This window comes from Mirounga leonina, unplaced genomic scaffold (assembly GCF_011800145.1).
Source record: "Mirounga leonina isolate KUSES-001 unplaced genomic scaffold, KU_Mleo_1.0 Mir_152, whole genome shotgun sequence".
NCBI lineage: Eukaryota > Metazoa > Chordata > Mammalia > Carnivora > Phocidae > Mirounga > Mirounga leonina.
The window spans coordinates 6863252-6889187 of record NW_023270380.1 but is presented as its reverse complement, the minus strand read 5'-3'; the positions used below and the strand labels follow the sequence as shown (position 1 = coordinate 6889187).

Sequence of the window (25936 nt, the reverse complement as noted above, 5' to 3'; positions counted from 1 at the left end):
TTGCTGGATCATATGGTAGCTCTATTTTCAACTTCTTGAGGAACCTCCATACTGTTTTCCAGAGTGGCTGCACCAGCTTGCATTCCCACCAACAGTGTAGGAGGGTTCCCCTTTCTCCGCATCCCCACCAACATCTGTCATTTCCTGACTTGTTAATTTTAGCCATTCTGACTGGTGTGAGGTGGTATCTCATTGAGGTTTTGATTTGGATTTCCCTGATGCCAAGCGATATTGAGCACTTTTTCATGTGTCTGTTGTCCATTTGGATGTCTTCTTTGGAAAAATGTCTGTTCATGTCTTCTGCCCATTTCTTGATTGGATTCTTTGTTCTTTGGGTGTTGAGTTTGATAAGTTCTTTATAGATTTTGGATACTAGCCCTCTATCTGATATGTCATTGCAAATATCTTCTCCCATTCTGTCGGTTGTCTTTTCGTTTTGTTGACTGTTTCCTTTGCTTTGCAAGAGCTTTTTATCTTGATGAAGTCCCAATAGTTCATTTTTGCCCTTGCTTCCTTTGCCTTTGGCACTGTTTCTAGGAAGAAGTTGCTGTGGCTGAGGTCGAAGAGGTTGCTGCCTGTGTTCTCCTTTAGGATTTTGATGGACTCCTGTCTCACATTGAGGTCTTTCAACCATTTGGAGTCTATTTTTGTGTGTGGTGTAAGGAAATGGTCCAGTTTCATTCTTCTGCATGTGGCTATCCAATTTTCCCAACACCATTTGTTGAAGAGACTGTCTTTTTTCCATCGGACATTCTTTCCTGCTTTGTCAAAGATGAGTTGACCATAGGGTTGAGGGTCCATTTCTGGGCTCTCTATTCTGTTCCATTGATGTATGTGCCTGTTTTTGTGCCAGTACCATACTGTCTTGATGATGCCAGCTTTGTAATAGAGCTGGAAGTCCTGAATTGTGATGCCACCAGCTTTGCTTTTCTTTTTCAACATTCCTCTGGCTATGCGGGGTCTTTTCTGGTTCCATACAAATTTTAGGATGATTTGTTCCATTTCTTTGAAAAAAGTGGATGGTATTTTGATGGGGATTGCATTGAATGTGTAGATTGCTCTAGGTAGCATTGACATCTTCACAATGTTTGTTCTTCCAATCCATGAGCATGGAACGTTTTTCCATTTCTTTGTGTCTTCCTCAATTTCTTTCATGAGTATTTTATAGTTTTCTGAGTACAGATCCTTTGCCTCTTTGGTTAGATTTATGCCTAGGTATCTTATGGTTTTGGGTGCAATTGTAAATGGGATCGACTCCTTAATTTCTCTTTCTTCTGTCTTGTTGTTGGTGTATAGGAATGCCACTGACTTCTGTGCATTGATTTTATATCCTGCCACTTTACTGAATTCCTGTATGAGTTCTAGCAGTTTTGGGGTGGAGTCTTTTGGGTTTTCCACATAAAGTATCATATCATCTGCAAAGAGTGAGAGTTTGACTTCTTCTTTGCCGATTTGGATGCCTTTGATTTCTTTTTGTTGTCTGATTGCTGTGGCTAGGACTTCCAATACTATGTTGAATAGCAGTGGTGATAGTGGACATCCCTGCCGCGTTCCTGACCTTAGGGGGAAAGCTCTCAGTTTTTCCCCATTGAGAATGATATTCGCTATAGGTTTTTCATAGATGGCTTTTATGATATTGAGGTATGTACCCTCTATGCCTATATTCTGAAGAGTTTTGATCAAGAAAGGATGCTGTACTTTGTCAAATGCTTTTTCTGCATCTAATGAGAGGATCATATGATTCTTGTTCTTTCTTTTGTTAATGTATTGTATCACATTGATTGATTTGCGGATGTTGAACCAACCTTGCAGCCCAGGGATAAATCCCACTTGGTTGTGGTGAATAATCCTTTTAATATACTATTGGATCCTATTGGCTAGTATTTTGGTGAGAATTTTTGCATCCATGTTCATCAGGGATATTGGTCTGTAGTTCTCCTTTTTGATGGGGTCTTTGGTTTTGGGATCAAGGTAATGCTGGCCTCATAAAATGAGTTTGGAAGTTTTCCTTCCATTCTATTTTTGGAACAGTTTCAGAAGAATAGGTGTTAATTCTTCTTGAAATGTTTGGTAGAATTCCCCTGGGAAGCCATCTGGCCCTGGGCTTTTGTTTTTTGGGAGATTTCTGATGACTGCTTCAATTTCCTTAGTGGTTATAGGTCTGTTCAGGTTTTCTATTTCTTCCTGGTTCAGTTTTGGTAGTTGATACATCTCTAGGAATGCATCCATTTCTTCCAGGTTATCGAATTTGCTGGCATAGAGTTGCTCATAATATGTTCTTATAATTGTTTGTATTTCTTTGGTGTTGGTTGTGATCTCTCCTCTTTCATTCATGTTTTTGTTGATTTGGGTCATTTCTCTTTTCTTTTTGATAAGTCTGGCCAGGGGTTTATCAATCATGTTAATTCTTTCAAAGAACTAGCTCCTAGTTTCGTTGATCTGTTCTACTGTTCTTTCAGTTTCTATTTCATTGATTTCTGCTCTGATCTTTATGATTTCTCTTCTCCTGCTGCGTTTAGGCTTTATTTGCTGTTCTTTCTCCAGCTCCTTTAGGTGTAGGGTTAGGTTGTGTACTTGAGACCTTTCTTGTTTCTTGAGAAAGGCTTGTATTGCTATATACTTTCCTCTTAGGACTGCCTTTGCTGCATCCCAAAGATTTTGAATAGTTGTGTTTTCATTTTCATTGGTTTCCATGTATTTTTTTAATTCTTCTTTAATTTCCTGGTTGACCCATTCATTCTTCAGTAGGATGCTCTTTAGCCTCCATGTATTTGAGTTCTTTCTGACTTTCCTCTTGTGATTGAGTTCTAGTTTCAAAGCATCTTGGTCTGAAAATAGGCAGGGAATGATCCCAATCTTTTGGTACCGGTTGAGACCTGATTTATGACCTAGGATGTGATTGATTCTGGAGAATGTTCCATGGGCACTAGAGAAGAATGTGTATTCCGTTGCTTTGGGATGGAATGTTCTGAATATGTCTGTGAAGTCCATTTGGTCCAGTGTGTCATTTAAAGTCTTTATTTCCTTGTTGATCTTTTGCTTAGATGATCTGTCCATTTCAGTGAGGGGGGTGTTAAAGTCCCCCACTATTATTGTACTGTTGTCGATGTGTTTCTTTGCTTTTGTTATTAATTGCCTTATATAATTGGCTGCTCCCATGTTAGGGGCATAGATATTTACAATTGTTAGATCTTCTTGTTGGATAGACCCTTTAAGTAGGATATAGTGTCCTTCCTCATCTCTTATTACAGTCTTTGGTTTAAAATCTAATTTGTCTGCTATAAGGATTGCCACCCCAGCTTTCTTTTGGTGTCCATTAGCGTGGTAAATGGTTTTCCACCCCCTCACTTTCAATCTGGGGGTGTCTTTGGGTCTAAAATGAGTCTCTTGCAGACAGCATATCGATGGGTCTTGTTTTTTAATCCAATCCGATAGCGTGTGTCTTTTGATTGGGGCATTGAGCCCATTTACATTCAGGGTAAATATTGAAAGATAGGAATTTAGTGCCATTGTATTGCCTGTAAGGTGACTGTTACTGTATATTGTCTGTGTTCCTTTCTGGTCTATGTTGCTTTTAGACTCTCTCTTTGCTTAGAGGACCCCTTTCAAGATTTCTTGTAGGGCTGGTTTTGTGTTTGCAAATTCCTTTAGTTTTTGTTTGTCCTGGAAGCTTTTTATCTCTCCTTCTATTTTCAATGACAGCCTAGCTGGATATAGTATTCTTGGCTGTATATTTTTCTTGTTTAGTGCTCTGAATATATCCTGCCAGTCCTTTCTGGCCTGCAAGGTCTCTGTGGATAGGTCTGTTGCCAATCTAATGTTTCTACCATTGTAGGTTACATATCTCTTCTCCCGAGCTGCTTTCAGGATTTTCTCTTTGTCTCTGAGACTCGTAAGTTTTACTGTTAGATGTCGGGGTGTTGACCTATTTTTATTGATTTTGAGAGGGGTTCTCTGTGCTTCCTGGATTTTGATGCCTGTTTCCTTCCCCAAATTAGGGAAGTTCTCTGCTATAATTTGCTCCATTATACCTTCTGGCCCTCTCTCTCTTTCTTCTTCTTCTGGGATCCCAATTATTCTAATGTTGTTTCCTCTTATGGTATTGCTTAGCTCTCAAATTCTGCCCTCGTGATTGAGTAGTTGTTTATCTTTTTCTCAGCTTCTTTATTTTCCATCATTTGGTCTTCTATATCACTGATTCTCTCTTCTGCCTCATTTATCCTAGTAGTTAGTGCCCCCATATTTGATTGCTCCTCATTAATAGCCTTTTTGATTTCTACTTGGTTAGATTTTAGTTCTTTTACTTCTCCAGAAAGGGTTTCTCTAATACCTTCCATGCTTTTTTCAAGCCCAGCTAGTATCTTTAAAGTGATGATTCTGAACTCTAGATCTGACATCGCACTAATGTCTGTATTGAGTAGGTCCCTGGCAGTCGGTACTACCTCTTGTTCTTTTTGTTGAGGTGATTTTTTCCATCTTGTCATTTTGTCCAGAGGAGAACAGATTAATGAGAGAACAAAATGCTAACAGGGTAACAACTTTCCCAGAAAATATACTCTAAACAAATCAGAAAAGACCTGAAGCAGTGGGAAAAGAAAGGGAAAGGGAGAAAAAAGAAAAAGAAAAAGATACAGATAAAAACAAACAAAAACAGAACAAAACAACAGCAACAAAAAACAGAATGTGATCAAATATGATCAGGTTGGTATATAGATCAGTGCCACACACTAGGTTTTGGGTGTATTTTGTTCTGTTAGAAGAAAGTGCCTCCCAAAATTTTAAAGAAAGAAAAACTTATATATGTACAAAAATAAGGGTCGATATGATGAAGGGATGGAATATGACTGTAAAGATGGAAATTATAAAAAATTTCATAAAAGGAATTGATAAGAAGTTGTTTGAAAAAAGAAAGAAGAGGATTTTTAAAAAAGAGAGAAAAAAAAAGGGAGAGAATGTGATCAGGCAGGGGAGTAGAAAAAACCATACACTAGAGATTTAGGGTATATTTTGATCTGTTAGAAGAAACTATCTCAAAATTTTAAAGAGAGAACAACTTATATATATATGCCAAAAATATAGGTAACTACTATGAAGGGATAGAATATGACTCTAAAAATAAAAAATAAAAAATAAAAATAAGAATTTTTTTAAAAAAAAGGGATTGATAAGATGTTGGTTGAAAAAAGGAAAAAGAAAAATTCAAAAAAAAAAAACCGTTAAAAAAAAAACTTTGAAAGACTAAAGAATCATAGTAAAAATGCCATGGATTCTATGTGCAGTATTCCCCTAGTGCTGGAGTTCTGCTGTTCTCATTGATCGGTAGACTTGGTCTTGGCTGGCTATTCTCGCTGATCTTCTGGGGAGGGGCCTGTTGCCATGGTTCCCAAATGTCTTTGCTGGAGGCGGCATTGCCCCGCCCTTGCCCGCTCTGGGCTAAGTAATCTGCTTGGGTTTGCTCTTGGGAGCTTTCCCTGCAAACTTTCCGTACAGCTTTGGAGGCCGAGAATGAAAATGGCAGCCTCCCAATCTCTGCCTCGGAGGAGCTGAGAACTCGGGCCCGCTCCTCAGTGAGCCCCCAGAGAAAAGCCGTCAGTCACTCCCATCTCCCCGGTCTCCGGCCGCACTCGCTGCTCCCCTGGCCTGTGACCGAGCGTTTCTATCTCTGGCACCCAACTCGGTGTGGAATCTCCAAACCCCACAGATCCCTGCAGTGCGCTCCTCCGCTGCTCCTCCCGGGGGGAAGAAGGTGAGTCTCCCCGGATCTCCCACTTGTTGGGTCCCTGCTGGAGGAGCAGTGGCCTGACTGTGCCCCGGATCACGGTTTATGAGCTGAGAGCCCGCACCTGGGGTCCGTCTCTGCAGCCGGCTTCCCCGCTTCGATACCTGGGAGCTCTGCCGCACTCAGGCATCCCCGTTCTTTCTGTGACCCCAAGGGTCCTGAGACCACACTGTCCTGCGAGGGTTCCACCCCCCACTTAGCCACTGGAGTGACGTCCCTCAGCGGGAGCCGACTTCTAAAAGTCGAATCACTTGCCAGAAGCGGCCAAAGGAGGCCCCCTCCCCCGCCGTCTATCCCGAATATCGCCTCGGATTCACTTCTCCGCACCTCCTACCTTCCAGGAAATGGTCGCTTTTCTGTTCAGAGAGTTGTTGCTCTTCTTTTCTTCGATCTCCTGTTGAGTTCATAGGTGCTCAGAATGGTTTGATCCCTATCCAGCTGAGTTCCTAAGAGGAGACGAAATCCAGGTCTCCTATTCCTCTGCCATCTTGCTCCGCCCTTTTTTTTTTTTTTTTTTACATTTCCAAAGAGTAAGTAAACTCAGTCATTTCATCTCAAGTTGCACTGTTGACTGATCATTTCAGTTCAATCTGTGGAGTTGGTTTCTACGAGGCATCCTCAGCAAAGCACAGCCCCAGGAGAAAAGAGAACAGGCTCTCGTCTGCTGTGGGCTTCGAGTGCCGAGCACTCTCCAGCTGTGGCACCCACTCACCCCAAGGCTCCAGTGGGCCCAGCACATGGTTTAGCTTCTCGACACACTCGGGAAGCAAGACTTGCCCTCATCCATTTATACCCAAGTGCACAGACTTCAAGGGTGAGTCTGAATTCCCAAGCAGGAAATCATGCAACAAATTAGGGTGAACGTTTCTCATCACTTCTTTGGGCGATGTGTAGTTATGTATGTTTCAGTTACAAGGGTAGGAAAAGGTTTTAACATTATTAGGCCCAAAGTGTCATTAAATATGAAAAATGATCCAACAAATTGTTCCTGCATATGTAAGTGAACAAAGAAAGCAGATGTTAGTCCGTAGCTAGGAGGGAGAGGGCCATGGGCACAGCGAGGAAATATGACTCAGAAACAAGTGAACAGCTCTAAGGTAAGCAATACAAAGCAGAAACATGGACTCCAAGGAGAGGAAAAGTATAGAACAGGAAGGGCAGAAGTGGAGAATGTTAGAAGGAGGAAAGGAGGATGTGGTCTTGGTTCAAAACTAAATGAAACATCTATTGCTTTAAAAAAGAAAGTGAGAGGCGCCTGGGTGGCTCAGTCGTTGAGCGTCTGCCTTCAGCTCAGGTCATGATCCCAGGGTCCTGAGATCGAGCCCCGCATCGGGCTCCCTGCTCGGCAGGAAGCCTGCTTCTCCCTCTCCCTCTCCCCCTGCTTATGTTCCCTCTCTCGCTGTCTCTCTGTCAAATAAATAAATAAAATCTTAAATAAATAGAAAAGAAAGGGAAAGAGAATCTGCTAGGCTTTAGTTGTGAATGTTGTATTTAAAAGCACATATTTTTATACTATAACTTATAGAGGAAGAAGAAAGCTTGTGCTCGTGGTTGGCGTCTGCTGTAACTCAGGGAGAGCAATCCCTTTGCCTTTTACACGAAACCCACTGTTGCTCACGGCCACTTCCCTGAATATGAAAGAGCGTCGCTAAGTCAAAAGGGAGAAACACCAAACATCCACAGATAGCTAACTCTAGAACTACATGGAGGAAAAGTCTTACTGACTTAATTCCCAGAGCATGGACCTGTTCGTAGAGCAGACTGGTCACCCAACTGACCTGGATAAAGGGGCTCCTGGACCCTCATCTCAGTTATGCCGGCCTCGTTCTGTTTCTCAATTTGGAAAATAACTGGGCTCTTGCCATCTTTTATTGGGCCTACCTGTAAGGGTTCTACACCACCACCTATAATGAATACAAGGTTGGTTCTGGGCTGGTCTTAGGACGGCCCCCAAACCAGAAAGGATGTGTGTGCTGCTTTTATACTCCAGCAGAGGGCAGTACCGCATAAAAATTACTCTCGAGGAGAACCTGAGCCGTACCATCTTTTTGTCTATTCCGGCAAATTTTCTATGTTGTTGAATGATTGTTGTTTGGTGCCGCCAAAATGGGTGCCTTGTCCACACGGGGTGTCTAGAAATATCAGTGGGCAATCGTGGCAAACAACTGAAGCCCTAACCATTTTAAACCTTACAACTGAAGGAAAGCGTGGCTTGTTTGAGTCTCTCTGGCGAGTCTTCCTCCGTGTGTATGTGTCTTGTGTGTGCGTGGTGTTTATTGCAGCTTTGTTCCCCTTTCTCACATTTGCAAGCAAATACATTGCGTTCATAGCATAAAGCCTCGCTGTGTAACACTGCAGTATGCGAGTGCTGTTTGAAAGGCTATATCCTGGAAGGCAGCTAAAGTGATTTCATCTTTCCGATGGCAAAAGGACCTCATCATAAGCTGTTTCATTCACAGCATGGTCAATTTAACCAAGATCCCTAGGAACACATAATGAGAAAAACTCTTACGTATTAATGAACTTACATTTTAACAGTTATTTCATCAATTAATCATTCAGTGATTTCCTTCCTTTCCATTCCCATATTTATGCTATTACGGTATTTGTGCTAAAGATTTATTTATTGTAGAGAAACAGAAAGAGAACGACTCGGGGGAGGGGCAGAGGGAAAGACTCTTCACGCAGACTCCTGCTGAGCGTGGAGCCCCACACGGGGCTTAATCCCGTGACTCATGAGATCACGAACTGAGTCGAAATCAAGAGTGAAATCAAGAGTCCAACGCTTAGGGCGCCTGGGTGGCTCAGTTGGTTAAGCGACTGCCTTCGGCTCAGGTCATGATCCTGGAGTCCCAGGATCGAGTCCCGCATCGGGCTCCCTGCTCGGCAGGGAGTCTGCTTCTCCCTCTGACCCTCCCCCCTCTCATGTGCTCTCTCTCATTCTCGCTCTCTCAAATAAATAATCTTAAAAAAAAAAATTAAAAAAAAAAAAGAGTCCAACGCTTAACTGACTGAGCCACCCCGGCGCCCCACTGTTACAGTATTTATTTGCTGAAAATTAACTTAAAAAGTATTTCGGGTTATTATGCAATTGTGTTCTGGTTCTATTTCCGTCGAGGATTACTCTTTGCTATGCCTGAATGTAACAGAGACAAAAGTCACCCTACATTTAATCGAAGCCTAGAGTCCAAATGAATTTGAATTAAAAAAAAAAACTTTTGGCTAAATTTCTCTCTGCTAATATCATACTTCTAATAATTGAAACTTTTCATAAGGTAAATGATAATCGATAAGAGATGTCAGTAGGTGCAAATAATGGTAGAATCAAATTCAAACAGCATGGTCATGTCAACTCCCCTATTTTAAAAAAAAAACCCGCCTACCCTGGCACTGCCCCCATGCAATTATAAATGGGAATTTTAAGCTTTCATAGCCAGGATGGGAAATTATTAGCAATGAGGACTTTGGAAGCAATGATGCCAAATGGGGAGATGAGGGGTGGGACTCTGTGGTCATGCGCTTTTCCTGGATTCCGGAATTTGACAGTAAAGGAGTCCACTCCGCTCCACCTGTACCCGAATCCCCTGAATTCTGTCTTCGCATTTTTGATCCAACTCAAAGGTCAGTTCCACAGACACTTAGGAACAATAGCCATGTTCAAAATACATATAATGATAAATTCCATTAAAAGTCCATTTTGAAGACGAACCATGAGAGACTATGGACTCTGAGAAACAAACTGAGGGTTCTAGAGGGGAGGGGGAAGGGGGGTTGGTTAGCCTGGTGATGGGTATTAAGGAGGGCATGTACTGAATGGAGCACTGGGTGTTATACAAAAACAATCATGGATCACCACATCAAAAACTAATGATGTATTGTATGGTGACTAATATAACATAATAAAATAAAAGTAAAAAAAAAAGTCTGTTTTGAGATCGGAAGTTTGAGTTTGGAAATCTGTCCCATAGAAGCAGTGCCTACAGGGACCCGTGTTCCCAAACCAGCTTACAAAAAACTTTTAATTCAGGAATTTGTGAAATCTAGAACTGACAGTTCCAAAGAACCTAATCCCCATGTATAACCATGTTTCCATGGGAAAATTTTTCACCTATTTCCCAGATTTAACATCTGGGATATTAGGACCTTAAACATTTTTTAAAATTTGCAGCTGTGGCCCTACTGGATGGAAATTTAGATGCACCCCCCCCTCCCCGCCCACTACTGTTCTAAGCCACTGAGGGCGGTCTGTGACCTGCCCTCAGTGGCTTGGAACGTGGCTTGGAACAGTGAGCTGGGAAGGGGGGGGGAAACCAGGGAAGTTGGTGAGGCAGCAGGGGAGGGGAGGGAGGGCAGGGTAGTAGGGTGGTATTATTCTAATCCTCTCCTCCCTCAGGTGGCTCTTTCTTCCCATTGCACCTCTGTTCTGTGTGAGTTGGAGGCAGAGGAAGTCTCTGGAAGTAAGGGAGACCTCCCCACCCCCCTTCCCCCCCGCCGCCATGGGAATGATGGCTGGGCTTGGGGCTGGAGGTACCACCTGTTGTTTTGGGTCTCTGTCTGGGGGGTAGGGAGAGGCCAAGAGGCGGGAGGAAGGAGGAGCTGGCTGAAGAAAGGGAGCCAAAGGGCTTTTCCCTCCCGTCTCCCTCCCTCTGGGCTCTCCCCCTGCTTCTACCTGGTCAGAGCCCCTGCAGCCTGGTGCTGAGCTGGGGTGACGATTCTGCCAGGATGGAGATGGGTAGGAGGGTACTGTGCAAAGATGGAGTTCCCCAGCAGCACGGAGAGGGGAGGGATTTTCTGTGGCACTGGCCAGGCAGCGGTCAGCAGGACATTGGTCAGGCTGGGATCCCCTCCTTGTATCCCAAGGGTGGCAGGACACAAGGTGACAGCATCCCCTGCTAGGGGTCCATACCATGCCGCACTGAATAATCACAACCCTTTTCCCTAGTGTTGTCAATAACAAATACCGAAAGCTCCTCTATATTTTTCCCCAGCACATTTTGGGCTAACATATGGGGGGGGGGGCGTGTCACGTGTAGCTTAATGAGAACATGGAACATAAAAATCAAATTCCTAGAAGATTAGAGCCCCTTTAATGACTTCTGTACAGTGCCTGGAGCATGGCTGACAATAACTATTTAACAACCCCCTCATTGGACATCAACTGCAGAAGAACCTATTTTTAAAAATCTCCACATTTTATTACCGGCTGCTCCTTTAAATACATCGTGTGATAAACCTGACATTTATCTGATAAATCAGACAAGTGAGATGAGCTGGGTGTGATGAACCCTGGAGGAGAAGTGATGAGTAAATCTCTGTAGTAGATTTTGCTAGTTTGGAGTTTACATTTGATAGCGAAGCTGACTGTATATATTAGCAACCTAATAAAACCCGCTAAAACTGTTCGTGGAAAACTATGTTAGTGGTTGAGAAAATAATTTTCTTTTGAGTTAATCCTAATCTTTTTTGTACTCCAATTGATGCTCTTTGTCATTTTTGCTTATTTTAATCAGGGATGTGGACAGAATCCCACCAAACCGAAAGAAGTGCCTTAATTGTCTGAACCCACAGCCAAAACCAAATAGCGCTTTTATGAAATTGTCAAGCAAGCCAAGGCTTTACCTTGTATCTGTTACCCTGCAAAAAATCGAGAATATCGGATCTCTCCAGTAACAAACCCTCCCATCCTCCACACTTTACCTCCCCTTAAGCCATCAAATAAGAACACCAGATATTGTTTGGACCCAATTTTTCATTTGGTTTAAAATCCTTTGAAGTTTGGATTTTAATACCGATTCCCGGTTCTTGGCTAAACCGCTATGTAGTACTTGTTACAAGTGGCCTGTTTCCAGTTGGGATAGTAGGTGCTAGAAGAGTGGTTATGTTGCAACCATGGGCCAGGTGATTTTTATTTATTTCTTAACTGAGCTTGATCTCAGGGGCGAAACACTCAGCCGTATATAAAAGATGTAAAAGTAAACATTAAACTAATTTTTAAAAAGTCTTGGGTAACAAAGGGCATTTTGTGTACTCTCTTTGTCAAACACCACGCCCAAGGTCCTTATTCCCCCCGATTCCTGACTCTCTCTTCCCACCACCAATTTTGCATTTCTTCCAAAAATGCTTGAGCAAATGACATTTTTGATAGTGCACAGATTACCAAAGTATTTGCATAAAAGAGATGGCACATATGGTGTGAAGGTACGGCCCCATAACACCAGTACCCTGCTACTTCACCTAAGCACTTTATGACCGAAAAAGGAACAAACAAGGTAACTTCTCTGTGCTGTTTTCTTGTCAGCTGTTGGAGTGCTGTCCATCATGAAGGATCCCATGGATGACGATCGACTAGGGCCATCAACAAGCTTAGTTCTTATTTCAGTCTTCCACAGCATTGAAGGGAGAGGATAATTTTATTTTCATCATGGCATGAATCCACTCCGATTGTAGACTTTGGCCCCGGTCCCTATAGGAGCCTACAAAGTATCTTTCCCGCTTCCAGGTTCAAATATTAAATTAAAACCAAGGTGCAAAACTAAAACAAAAATCCGCCACCAAAACATAACCTACCCCTCCAAAAAAACCACCAGCTTTGGGGAAAACCAATGTCCACGGTTCCGTGTCCTTATCCTAAACTCTTAAAAAAAAAAAAAAAAAAGAACAGATCCTCAACCTGTGGTTGTTTCAAGGTCCAAAGAGGCCAGTACGAAGAAGCGGAGGTCTAGAAGTTCCTGGGGTGGTCTCCACGGCCCCTCTTGGGCCACTCCTCATCCACCCACCTGTGCAGGACCTTCTCCACATCGGCCCTGTGGTAGAACCTGCACAGCTCCATCAGCTGGCCCACTGGCCTCTGGCTGTTCCGCAGCAAGAACTCCAAGGTGGGGCTCTGAGGCCTCTGCTCCAAGAAACACAGTTCATCATAGGGCATGCCCCACTTGCTGGCAAAATTCCTCCAGTTTTTTACTGTAGGGTGACATGGATCCAGCTTTATCCTGATGACGTCAAGTAAGTCCTGATCATTGAGTAAGTCACTTATGGTCGGGGCCCGGAGCGAGCAGGCGGGACAAGTACAGTTCTCCTTGCAGGACTCGCCTTTGCTTATATCTGCAGGAACAAGCAATACAGCCCACAGGTCAGCAAGAAAGCGAACGCACGCGTCCATCTCTCCCGTCCTTGATTTTCCTGCTCAAATGCCAAGAGCACCGATGAGAGTGTAACACAGCGTATCCTACAGATACTCATAGATGCTTTCAGGTTACTCATTTCCATAGGCTCACATAACGAACGTGGCGTTCTTGACAGCCAAGGGATGGGTGGCTTTGCTGGAAGCACTCGTAAGATTTTATACAGCCAGTTTCCCTTTCTTTCGGAGACTCTCTGAGTCTCACATTGGGCATTTGCGAGACTGCTGGCTGGCATTTGGGCTCCGAGGAGCAGGGCTCTCTCTGGGGGCGGGTCCCCGGTGGGAGTCACACTGCACTGTCCCACAAGTAAACCAGCCCATACTTGCCTGAACCTCCACTCTTACCCCTTCCAAAATACAAGTCAGCCCTGACAGCTTTTTAATGCCAAACACAGCACGTTGGGGTATAAAGGATTGCACAGTTCTTTAAAAGGCCTTTAAACACACATACACTGAAAACTGGAATATCCACTCCAAATGCATATTTGAAACGGAGTGATAATTGATAATGCCAGAAAACGTACTTTTGAGATTTATGGCCACCTTATCATCCTTTGCCTTTATCTGTGTTTTCTTCACCCACCTCACTTCTTCTGCCTTTGAAGTAGAGCCAACACCCCGAGGTGTGCACCGTGGGATGGAAGAACAGGAGGCTTTTGAGCTGAGCCTCACCAAGAAGGGCACAGCCCCAGCCCAGAGGAAGGGCAAACATTCTTCCATCAGTCATCTTCCATCTTCCATCAATACAAGGAAGCATGTTGCGGGGGGGGGGGGGGGGGGGAATGAAGGAGTAGGGAAGAAGTGCTCGCAAGTCATTTATGATTAAGTTGTTAAGTGGTGTTTGCACAACATGGCAACCTGAGTGTCTTAACTTCTGCATCAGCACTGAGGCTCCTGACCCTTCTGACCAGGGATTTTAACTACTAAAGGCTACGTGAGAGATCACTGACTTGGAAAATTCTGGGAGGTTGGTTACAATGACCTTTACTATACTGAGCCCTGGACTTCCCAATTTAGGAAAGGAAAGAATTTGGGAAAAAGGAGTGTCTTCGGTGATCTGAAGGTTGAGAACCAGCCATCTGGAGGCAAGCACAAATGACAAGGTGACAAGAACCATGAAAATCCTGCTCCTACTCTTTGACCTACTAACATAACTTCTGGGAATCCAGCCTAAGGAGATAATCTAGAATATGTATACACATGAATGATTTTAATTACAGTCTTATCTTTATCATCCATTTTTTTAAAATAAATGCCAAAGGTGAGGGACTAGTGGGATAAATTATTGTACTACTTGATGGAATTTTATTTAAGTAACTATGAAGACTATGTAGCGACCCAGAAAATGCGTGTGCTGTAATTTCAAGTGAAAAATGCAAGATGTAAAGAATGTGTGTCCTTGACATTAGAACTGTGAAAACTCTATATTATGGAAGGAAATGCACAAAAATAGTAATAGCTATCATCTTAATTCCGTAAGATTGTTTCTGTTTTCCAAACTTTCTCCAGTGGTGTTTTATTTCTGTGGTAACCAACACAATGTATTACATGAATAAGCAGGCTCCCACCTGACTTTGAAGGTTACCTGGACCTCCTGTGGCTTCTAATGCCCACCTCACACCAGCTCCCCTTGGATACGGCTGCCTCTTGGACTGGGCCCAAGGCTCCTTTGCCCCTTTGGACACTATTGCATGGCAGGGTGCATCCTCCCTGAAGATTCCTTCCAACAGCCGAGCCCCAAACCCCCAGCCCCAGCCCACCATGTCCCAGCTGCATCCCTCCCCCATCACTTGACGTGCTGAGATCCCAGCCCCTCTCGCTCGCTGCCAAATCCTTGAGAGGGACAAGGAAGTGCTCCAGTTCTGTTCTTAGCTTTCCCCTCCCACACTCCCTCCCTTTGGTCACCTCCTCCGCTCCCAACAACCTCCACCACACATTCCCACTAAAATGTAAGGCCCCTTCTTTTTGAATCTGTGGGACCCCCCACACAGCCCTTGACATACAGCAAATGCGTAAGCAATGTTTATTGAATGAGTGAGTGAATGCATGAGTGAACAAATGAGTGAGTAGCCCTGCTTGCTCTTCTGGGCTCTACAACTGAGTACTGGGAAGCCCCTCTTGATGTCCAGATGACATCTTCAACTCAGGGGACCTAAAACAGTACTTAAGTGTCTCCCCCTAAGCATCAAAAGCACCCTGACCCCCCTACTGACACAGCTCCCTCGGTGTCCTTGTAGACTTTTTCACTGTATTCAACCAGTGAACACGTCGTGACCTCCACTGGAAGCTCTCCATGCTACAATTCCTGTCTTCCTTCCCAGAACTTCCTTAAATACAATCTGTGCTCCAGACCAGCTGGACTACTCCATTCCCCGAACTTCATCCATCCTGTAAAGCCTACCTCAGACTAATTAAAAGACTAATAAAGCGCAGGATAGAAAAATTGGAAATTATATACCATTACAGATTTTGTATAAACTATTGAACATTTAGGGTTTTCTCCAATTCTCACGACTAAGAGGAACAACTTGATGCAGACCCTTGCATATATATTTTTGGCCACATCTATACTCATCGCACCAGTAATGGGATTATTAGGCCCCAAAGTATGAGCATTCTAAGACTATCAATGCATGTGCCCCAAAGTGCTTTCCAGAAATAAAAGTGGTACCAATTTACACTCCAACCAGGGAACAGTGATGCCGCTTATCTCACTTGACCTTTGTTAGCACCGAGTGAAAAATGTTTGTCGATTTCACAGGTGGGAAAATCAGGCTTCATATTCTTCTGCCTCCACATGTCTTTGCTGATGTTTTCTCTCTGATCAGTTTTCTCTCTTCTCTCCCTCTCCCTCTCGCAGGACTCCCTCTGCTGAACTTCATCCATCCTATAAAACCCACCTCAGATTCACCCCTTGCATGAAATCTCCCCGGCTGTGGCCCAGAATGCTGCCTCATTCAGAATCCCATCATTTTGTTTGCATTTCCTGACTCTCCCTTGCGGTGAGATATTCTGCATGGTTTTCTAGTTCCTCATTACACCTTAAATGCCCTGAGAACAGATCCAGATCATTCTGCAGTGTGCTCTACAACTTAGAGTTTAAAAATGTTGCATTACATTTCTATGTAATATAGCTGTTCTTGAGCCATATTAATAATGATGCATTAAGAAGTAAAGCTTTGGGGCGCCTGGGTGGCTCCATTAGTTAAGCATCTGCCTTCGGCTCAGGTCCTGATCTCAGGGTCCTGGGATCGAGCCCTGCATCGAGCCCCGCATCGGGCTCCCTGCTCAGCGGGGAGTCTGCTCCCTCTCTCTCTGCCCCTCCCCTCTGCTCATGCTCTTTTTCTCTCTCTCTCTCAAATAAATAAAATCTTAAAAAAAAAGTAAAGCTTTAGCAGCACAATGGGACAGAAATCTATTTATTTAAAAAGTGAACTTTGTAATGGTAAAGGTGATTTTTTACTAAAAGAAAGGTATAAGGGAAATCCTGCAATTTTCTTTGCTTTTATTTAAAGGTAGGGTCAAATGAACAATATTCCATCAAATGGCCAAGGAAGCAGGCTACCAAAGAGTATGTATAATTCTGATTTTGTAAAAACAAACAATATAGTAGGGGCACCTGGGTGGCTCAGTCGCTTAAGCGTCTGCCTTTAGCTCAGGTCATGATCTTGGGGTCCCGGGATTGAGCCCCACATCAAGGCAGGCTCCCTGCTCACTCTCTCAAAAATGAATAAAATCTTTTTTAAAAAGACCAAAAGACAATATAATAATTCATATCCATGTAAAGCATATATTATATGGTCACAGACACAGAAAAAGTCTGGAAGCATTTATAACAAAAATGTTACCAATGGATATTTCCTAATTTTTTAAATAATGATTGTGTTTCTTTGGATACCTCAAAAATATTTTTAGATGTCACAGAAAAAGAAAGGAGGATTTAAATCTCGAAGACCAGAATTAAGTGTATTGGTGCCGAAGAGTGATCTCTGGTACCACCTTTGTAAGATTCATTGTTGGCAAGGTTTTCCCCTTTGGTGTCAAGAAGAAAACTAAAAATAATATAATAATAAATAATATAAAGAAGAAGAAAGACATCAGTAAGGTTTCTGTGAAGCTCCTTTAAGCCCACTAGTATAAGAGAAGCTTTTCTTTGAACAATTATATTGAGGATTTATTAATTTGTTTGAAAATAGATGATGTGCCAAAAATCTATCGATGTTTTCCTTTTGTATTTTCCGTGACACAAACCACAAACTGTTTATTGAACTGCAAGCTCCACGAACGGCCAACACTAGTGAATTTAAAGCTGCCTTTTAGAATCATAAACTATAATTAGCTCTCTGGCGGACTTAAGAGGAGAAACATGTTTTGTTTTGTTTTGTATCAAATATATTTTGTCCTGCCCTGCTTTAAACACCTATCATGTAATAGTGCACATAAAAGGCTAGGCTAGGTGATGCCTTGGGGAAGAAACAATTGTGGGGAGAGAGAGAAGACCAAAGAAGCTTTCATCAGAAATGGGGAAAAATGGGATTATTATCTGATGCCTCTCAAAAAACAAGCAAAGGATTGCTGTACAGTTGAAGCTCAGAAATTGTTTGCCAGATGAATGAATAAGAACTATGCTTTCTCCCAGGAGACAAGGGAAGCTTGTTATTTTTAAGTAATCTCTACACCCAGTGTGGGGCTTGAACTCATGACCCTGGGATCAAGAGTCATGTTCTACCCACTGAGCCAGCGAGGCGCCCCCTTAGAGACTTCTTATTATTGTCTGATGAATCTTAGGACCTGAAGAGAGAAAGTTAAAAGAAAGGGAAGGTTGCTGGTGTCTCCTGGCGATAAACAGATATTGGTGGAAAACAATACAGCATTGGTCTTAAAATACAACAGAATGCTAATGATGTAATGTATGGTGATTAACATAACAATAAAAATTAAAATAAATAAATCTTAAAAAAAATACAACAGAATGGACTGATTCTAGATTTGGGGGAGGAGAGGAGAGGGCTATTTCAGAAAGGAAGTTACTTATGTATAAAAAGTCACTCAGATTCGCTAATGAGGGTCCTTACTTGCCATATTTTGATGCCTGACTTGTGTATCTTCTGCTGATGAGAAGCCAGAATGGAACACACCATTAATGTACGACTTCTTATTCTAGAGGCCAAAGCCCTGGAAGACTCGCTCTCTGTGAGTCTAGCCTGAGTACCAGCTTACACTCGGGGAGAATCTGTCACAGGAGGAAGCGCCGGATTTCTCAGTGTCTCTTCATCACACCAACTGTCATTTATGGAAGGGCTACTGTACGACCAGCCCGGCACGGAGCCCTTGATCCTGCATCATTCCGACTTGTGTCATGTGGGGCTCATCAAATCTCAGCACTCTAACCTCTTAGAGCTTGCCTTCTCCAGGCATTTAACATCCACAGACTTCAGATTCCTCATCCATAAAATGAAAATGATAATTTCTCTATCTCATGAATTAAATGTGATAAAGGATGTGAACGCATTTTTGTCAGGTCTTATGTAGAAATGATAGGTCTTTCTTTTTTTTTTTTTAAGGACACAGGGAAGAAAAGAGTCCCTATGTAGTCTGGCCTCTGCGGATACCTCTCAGCTCACTTCCTTCTCTATCGCTCTTCCCTGCCCACACTTGTCCCTAGATCACTAAGCTCAGGCCTGCCTCAGGACCTTTACACCAGCTAGCTCTTCTCCCTGGAGTCTTCCGTCCTCAGATCTTCACATGGCTGGCTCCTTTGCATTGTTCAGGTCTCCGTGAACCTTCTTAGCTAAAGCAGCATCCTCCCCTGCCAGGCAAAATCCCATTACCCTCGTTTATTTTCCTCAAGGCACACCCTACCACCATATGTAATGACTTATTTCTGTTTATTGTCTGTCACTCCCAACTAGTATATAAACTCCAAGAGGAAAGAGACTTTCATATCTAATGTCACCACTTCATCCCAGACACACAGTAAGCACTCAGTAATATTTGTTGAGTCAATCAAATGAATGAAGAATGTGTCATGGAGAAATAGTCCAATTATAGTCTAATTAGAAACCCCTGGGCAGCCTAAGAAGAGCTATCTAGAAAATTCCAGCTCAACTGAAACTTTTTTTTTTTTTTTTTTTGTGCTAACTGAGCATATATAAGGCAGAAGAAAGATGCCTGGTCGCTATGGAGAAGAAGTAACCTGTGTACCACAGAGATGAAGAACAGCTTTAGAGGCATGCCAACTGACTGTCAGTATCAGCTAGCACGATGCAGGTGTGCGACTTGGACAGGTAACCGAGCTCGCCAAGGCCATATCCTCACTCCCTGAACAGGGACAGTGAGACCTCTTTCACAAGGTTGTTGCAAGGATTGAATGAGATCATCCATTGTTGCCTGCCCACCATGCCGTGGGTTGAGGCTTTAAAGGATTAATAGCTGTGGGTAAGGAAGCACAACCAACAGCCCTTTTTAAAGCAGTAGTTCTCAACCTTGGCCACAAAGATGGAACTCCTCCTCCCCCAGAACCCTGCCCACACCCCCAACCCTCTGGCCCCACCCACTGAAATCCTTGTTTAATTGGTCCTGGGGTGCAGGAGGGACATGGGAATTTTCAAAGGCTCCCCTGGGAATTCTAAAATGCAGCCAGAGTTGAAAACCATTGCCTTAAAGACATCCGCAGAGTAAGTGCTTAGTCAGAAGGGCCTACCATAATTACATTTTGGAATCAGAGCTACTTTTGAGATGGTGTGTCTGTTCAGTGATTAAGTCTTTGAACAGATAACATGTCCCCACACTCAACAGTAGATGAGTGGGTTTTCCTATGGGGTGTTTTCTGTCCTCTCCCCCTACTCTTCATCCTCTCTCTCACACACACATTTACATAGACTTTAAAAAAGCATTTCAGGATTCTAGAATGTTCGCCCTCAAGGTGTGGCTCTGTCATTTAAAACAACGGTAAGAAACAGCTCACATCCAACAGCGCAATGTCTAACTCTGGTTTGGGGCTGGCGGGTTTTAAAATACTGGTCAATTAACAGTTAATTGTAAACTGGAACAAGATTCAGGATTCACAAAGGTCATGATTACTTGAGCCTAGAAATTGGCTCCAGTCAGATGTTGGCAGTAGATCACAGATTGACTTAATGTGTCTCCCTGCAGGGTAGGTGCCGTTTTATCTTGTACACTCTGGCTTTTCGAGAACTATTACCACACGGTGTTTCCCTCCAGTGTGCTCAGGACCACTGTGAGCTCTTAGATCATTTATAATAATGTTCCCCAGGATAACTAGGTCTTGAGTTAATTCAAACAATTAAATAGTAAACATTTTTTTATTGGCAACTTAGCAAATAGCAAAATATTGTGGTCTTGAAATAAAATAACTCTATCCCAAATGTCTATAAATTATCAGATTTGGAGCCTGCAAAATACCAACAAAGTGTGAGAGCAGAGTCAAATACTTCGGCAGTTATGTGTGTTCAGGGTATAAACTCATGCTTTTTTCTATGTGTGTGTGGTTTCCAATGTGGTTGGAAATATATTTAAAATGTCAGCTTATGGCTTTGATAAATCACTGGGGTGCACACACACTCACACCCCCCACATTATTCATCGGAGGTAGTTTATATGCTTTGAGCTAGAAAATGATTGAAGAACTATTTTTATCTCCCAAGAAACTAACCCAAGGGCTTTTGGTGGGCATTTGATCTCTTAACCAAAGGGAAAAACAATGCAATTTCATTCTCTCTCTCTCTCTCTAAAACACCCTTTTAAGGAGACATCAAGTTGGCAGCAGCTGTGACCTGACAAATTGGAAGGATCTGGGCTATAAGATCACGCTGCACCTCGATTTTGTCATCAAAGCTGGAGTGTAGAGGGCACTTTAAGAAAAAAAAAAAAAACTTAGGTCAGGAAGGACCCAGGTAAAAATTCAGCATAGAATTCCATGTGAATTCGGATTCTGAAATTACGTGACACAAACATATGAACAAAGTGTCATGTAATGGACCTAATTTGAAACAAAAGTAACAATCCTATTTTACATGAATTTCTGTGGGGAAATTAGGTTTAGGTTGGGCAAGTGCTGAATTATGCAAGGTTGTCAGAAAATCATCCTTGAAAAACTGGCCCAGTGTGGAGAGCAGGTGCATTATTCTATTAACGGGGGGAACTGCAGAGTCTTCTTTCTTGTGCTCTGCCTCCTGCGGGCGTTTGCTTCTTTACTCATTGGTTCCACGAAGGAGACTCTGCTTTTCCAGGGGTAGCTGAGTCTGATTTGTATTCTTTTTCTTTCCTTGCTTACAAACTGTCGGCTGTCATTTCCCATGTCTGTCTAATCCCTCCCTCTGGGGCAGTGCCTTCCATTGTCCCCACATTGCTTATTTTAACCAGCTATAAGTTGGATCACAGATAACTAAGGTTTTCAAAGACAAGAATTAAATAAAATCCAGGCTCTGAGTTCAGGGCCTGAGGGCCTGATCCAGGGAAAGTATCGAGCTTTTTGTGAAAGGTATTACTGTGTTTCAGAGACTGACTTTGGGGGCAGGGGTGTGAGGGTGGGCTTTGGCTTTGTTCCCGATTAAGACTGTATCTGAGATAGTTGACCCTCACCCCCCCTGTATGACACTCAAGCATTCAATGTGTGTACTCCCCGGGCAATGCATCTGACCAGAGGCAGCCTGGTTTGGTGGTTGGGCTTGAGCTCCTGGCCAGGCCCCAGGCTTGAGTCCCACTTAGGACTCCCATGACCCAGCACCAGCCACGTGACCCTGCATCGCTTCTGTAACCTCCATCTTGTGAGGAAAATAAGTTCAGAGCTGTCATGTGCACTTTTTCTAAGCGGCTCTTTAAAGTGCTTACAACAGGGCCTGGTATATAGTAAGTGCTAAATTAGTGTTTGTAACTAAAACGATAAAGCTTACTTAAGTTGATACTCTCACTCAAAGACCGAAATATACAGATCAGCTTTTGCCAGTTTACTCAAGAGCAAAGCCATTAAGTCAGTGTCTCTCATCTCCTTGTTTATGAAAAACAAAAACAAAAACAAAAATCCAACCAAACACCTGAACACTCACTCTTGTGTGCAGGGTAGCATGCTGGGTGCGAAAGGCATTGACTTCAACAGCACCATCCGTACTCAAGCATTTTACCTATCACTGTGAAAAGTTTATTCTCTTCAAAAGTCTTCCATTTCATTTTGACACAGGTATAATTTTTTAAGAGACAACTGAAATTTGATTAAAGTTAATCTATTAGTCAACAACAACCTTAAATCATAAAGGTTTATAGATATTCCTAAACAACTTACTTTATCCATTTTCATTTTAGCTCACATTCCACATTAGTGTGTAGGGTGTTAGTCTTTTAAAAGTTTAAATACAGGTGTTGTGTGTTTTTTTTTTATTAGAAAAGAAAGGGGCACCTGGGTGGCTCAGTCAGTTAAGCCACTGTCTTCGGCTCAGGTCATGATCCCAGGATCCTGGGATCGAGCCCCACATGGGACTCCCTGCTCGGCGGGAAGCCTGCTTCTCCCTCTCCCTCTGCTGCTACCCCTGCTTGTTCTTTCTCTTTCACTGTATCTCTGTCAAATAAATAAAATCTTAAAAAAAAAAAAGAAAAGAAATATGTGCTTACTGCAGAAAATCTGAAAATTCAGATGAGCATAGGGGAAAAAAATTCATGCTCTTACCACTGAGGTCGATCAGTTAGCCTTTTATGGATTTCCTTGGTTATTTTATCACATATTATATATTTTTGCCTACATCTGATCATTTGTTATATACAGATTTGTATATACAGGTTACAGTTTGGGGGGAGAGATATTTTTTCTGATATCCACTCATGTTAGAAATTTAAAAAATATAGGAGAGTGGAAAGAAAACAAAAATTGACTGCTTGTGAGCAAAGATGCTTTCTCCTCCTCACATCACCCAGCTAGTGCTTCTGAGTTTGTCGGCTGCAGCATTTGTGGAAGAGAGAGAATTACTGGCCAGCAGTCCTAGCCTCTGGTGGGGGGGTGTGGTCCAGGGAAGGCAAGTTCCAACAGGGTGTCCAGATGGGACCCTGACCTTAGGCCTGTACCGTGAAACCTGCTGGGAAGGCTCCAGTACAAATTCAGCTGGCTCAGTTTCCCCTTTGACTTCTCTCATCACAGCAGGGTAGTGGCTGGACTGGAACCAGGATCACAACTTCTGTCTCCCAGAGCTATACTTTTGCTCTGAGACTCACACAGTAGGTCCTTAATAAATAAAAATCTACTGAATGAAAAAAAAAATCACCTAGAGTCTCACCACCCAGAGATAACTGCTGCTAACATCTGTCTTTCTTTTTCTTTCTTTCTCTTTCTTTCTTTCTTTCTTTCTTTCTTTCTTTCTTTCTTTCTTTCTTTCTTTCTCTTTCTTTCTTTTTCTTTTCTTTCTTTTCTTTTTCTTTTCTTTTCTTTCTCTTCTTTTCTTTTAAGTAGAGCCCAATGCAGGGCTTGAACTCATGACCCTGAGATTGAGACCTGAGCTGAGATCAAGAGTGGGATGTTAACTGACTGAGCCACCCAGGCACTGCTCATATTGTGTTTCTAAGGGGGGGAAAAAGTTGACTATACACCACATGTTCCGATTTTCAGCATGGTTACATGGGCACAGTCTAGGTAGGATTGGTGACACATTATCCTGAGGGTTTTAGGGTCCACCACCCTCCCCCCAAGAAAGAAAGAAACAAAACCCTGATGACTCAGGTCTTTCAATATGTGTTTTAAGAGGTATAGAAAACATTAGGGAGGTTTTAATGTTTTTTAGTTATTCTTTTGGTAGCTTCTTTTAATGCTCACTCCAGATTTTCTCCATGATGAATTAATAAGAAATCTAAAGACTGCCAAAGTTTCCAACTTACAGTAACAAGTGGGGAAGGAGGCAGATCTTACTGTTTCTCTGGTTAAACACACCAGCGGCAGACTGGGGGGAGCACATGGCCAGTGCAGGAGGGGCTCCTTGGCTAATGGAGTGCCCCAGGCACAGAGAAGGGATGGGAGGCAGTGACTGGCTGAGCTGGCCCTTCCCATGGGCCTGCTTGGCCCCAGCCCCATTGCCTTCTTCCACCTGGCAGTTTTCCATCAATGCCAAGCCCCCCAGCTCTGTTGTGACTGTTACCCCCTCCTAAACTTTTCCTATTGAGAACCCGGCTGTGCCCTTCACAAGCCAAATAGGGTCAGCTCGGAGAAAATACTCTTTGAAGGCTTTTGTGAAATCTGGTTACCATTTCCTTCCACTTCCCCTGGGCCTGTGGTTGGAAAGTTTCTCTAGCCTATAATACAGATTTTTAAAGTTAATGATAAACATATTTGCAAATTATCTTTAATTCCATCACGCCAGTTATCAGAAAAGCCCAGACCTCTGCAGAATCAATCCTTTACCTGAAAGGGGATCTCCAGTACTGTCTGGAAAGCCATTTTCTTCTCCCTGTCAACCAGAAAGCAACCTTCATTAGAAGTATACCCATATATGAACGGAGAGAGTATCAATTTTCCAATGTAGTTAAATTTCCACCAGAGCCTGGCAGGGTGGGTGGTGATGGATCCCAAGAACACTATTGTAATGGGTATGAAACTATGCGTTTCTTCTAGAATAGGAGCTCCTGGAGGGCAGGAGCTTTGGTCTGTTTGCTCGCTGTGCTGGGTCCTCCGTTCCCAGGACAGTGCCTGGCACACAGCAGACCCCAGTGAATGAAACAATGTGCTACCATTTTACTTTTATTTCACACGAGGGATGATTTTTATTTTATTCCCTATCTACTCTTTGTTTGGGCTTGCTGTCAGTCTAGGTTGTAATTCGTTTCAGTATCTATAGTATTTTTTAAAAATATATTTCAAAACGGCCAAGAGACACGGTCCAAAGGAAGTGTCCAAATCTCTTGAGAGATGATCGCGTTTCTGCCCTTCTGCTGGGGGTTCTGTTTTTACAAACAAGGCCGTGCTACAGGATAGGCTCCATGGAGGGATATAGTTTCCCTCGCTGGAGGGGGGTGGGGGGGGTGGTGTGTGTGTGTGTGTGTGTGTGTGTGTTTTCAATGAAGTCAGCAGAGGAGACCATCCTCAGGACACGTTTGTTTATGTTAACGACATCTTCAGACAATGAAAGCCTCTCCCTGCAGCTAGTATGACCCCCTCCATCAGGTTCCAGAAGCAGCACCAGCGTGGGGTCAGAAGCCCTGGGTTTTCATCCAGCTACACTAATAACCTGAAACACCTCACTTACTGGCTTGGGTCTCTGCATCCTCATTTGTAGATTAAGGTGGCCGACAGACTGGCTCATCCCTAAGGTGCTCTGCGTTCTCAGTTTCGCCCTGAAAGATGTGCTAATGCCCTGGGGTCATGCCTTTTAAAAAGTCTTTTTCTCTTCATCATCTAAGAAGCCCTCCCCCTCACTCTGAGCTCATAAATCCCCATGTCTCAGCCATGTAGATACATTTGTCTAATTATGAGCCTCATTTTTTTTCCCACATAAGAAGCATTCCAATGTTTAACCAGCCAGATCCCCGTCCCCCTCACCCCCCAACGAATCTAAATATTTCTTGTTTCTGTTTGAGTCTTGCCTCTCATCACTGTCCTAACTGGAATGAAAAGCAACCTGCTCGCTCTATGCATACAGGGGGTCAGGGTTATAGGAAATTTTTGAAAGAACAAAAATCTTTTTTTTTTTTTTTTTTACTTTTACAAGCCTAACCCCAGAAGCTCCACAATGGTAGGGCCACTGTTCGACGGGTCATGTAGGGACCTGCCTTCCCACATCTGTACAAGTGTGGCAGGACTGGGCAGGCATGCTTTTTTTTATCAGCAAAGTCATGGTTCTGCTCACTGAATTGGAAACATGCATGGAGCAAACAGAAACAGGACCTTCAGCTGGTGTTGAGAGCCACAAATGTGAAAGTGGAGGTCCCCGCTAAGCCATGAGCTTTCCTTTAACGAGAGACTATGTTACATGGCAAATGTGACC

General features: G+C 43.1%; 1 protein-coding gene across 2 annotated transcripts in view; it reads right to left on the bottom strand.

Annotated features, from left to right (window-relative positions):
• Positions 1–25936, bottom strand: part of LOC118012940 (ectodysplasin-A receptor-associated adapter protein-like) — a 131356-nt gene that overhangs the window by 60397 nt on the left and 45023 nt on the right. The window contains exons 5-6 of one of the 2 annotated variants that reach the window (XM_035008523.1): positions 24358–24403; positions 10975–12880 (exon numbers count right to left, since the gene is read on the bottom strand). In XM_035008523.1, the coding sequence (XP_034864414.1) occupies positions 12498–12880; positions 24358–24403 (429 nt within the window). In that variant the 3' untranslated portion in view covers positions 10975–12497. Of the gene's footprint in view, positions 1–10974; positions 12881–24357; positions 24404–25936 lie in introns of those variants that run through there. The other variant, XM_035008522.1, reaches the window with a different exon arrangement.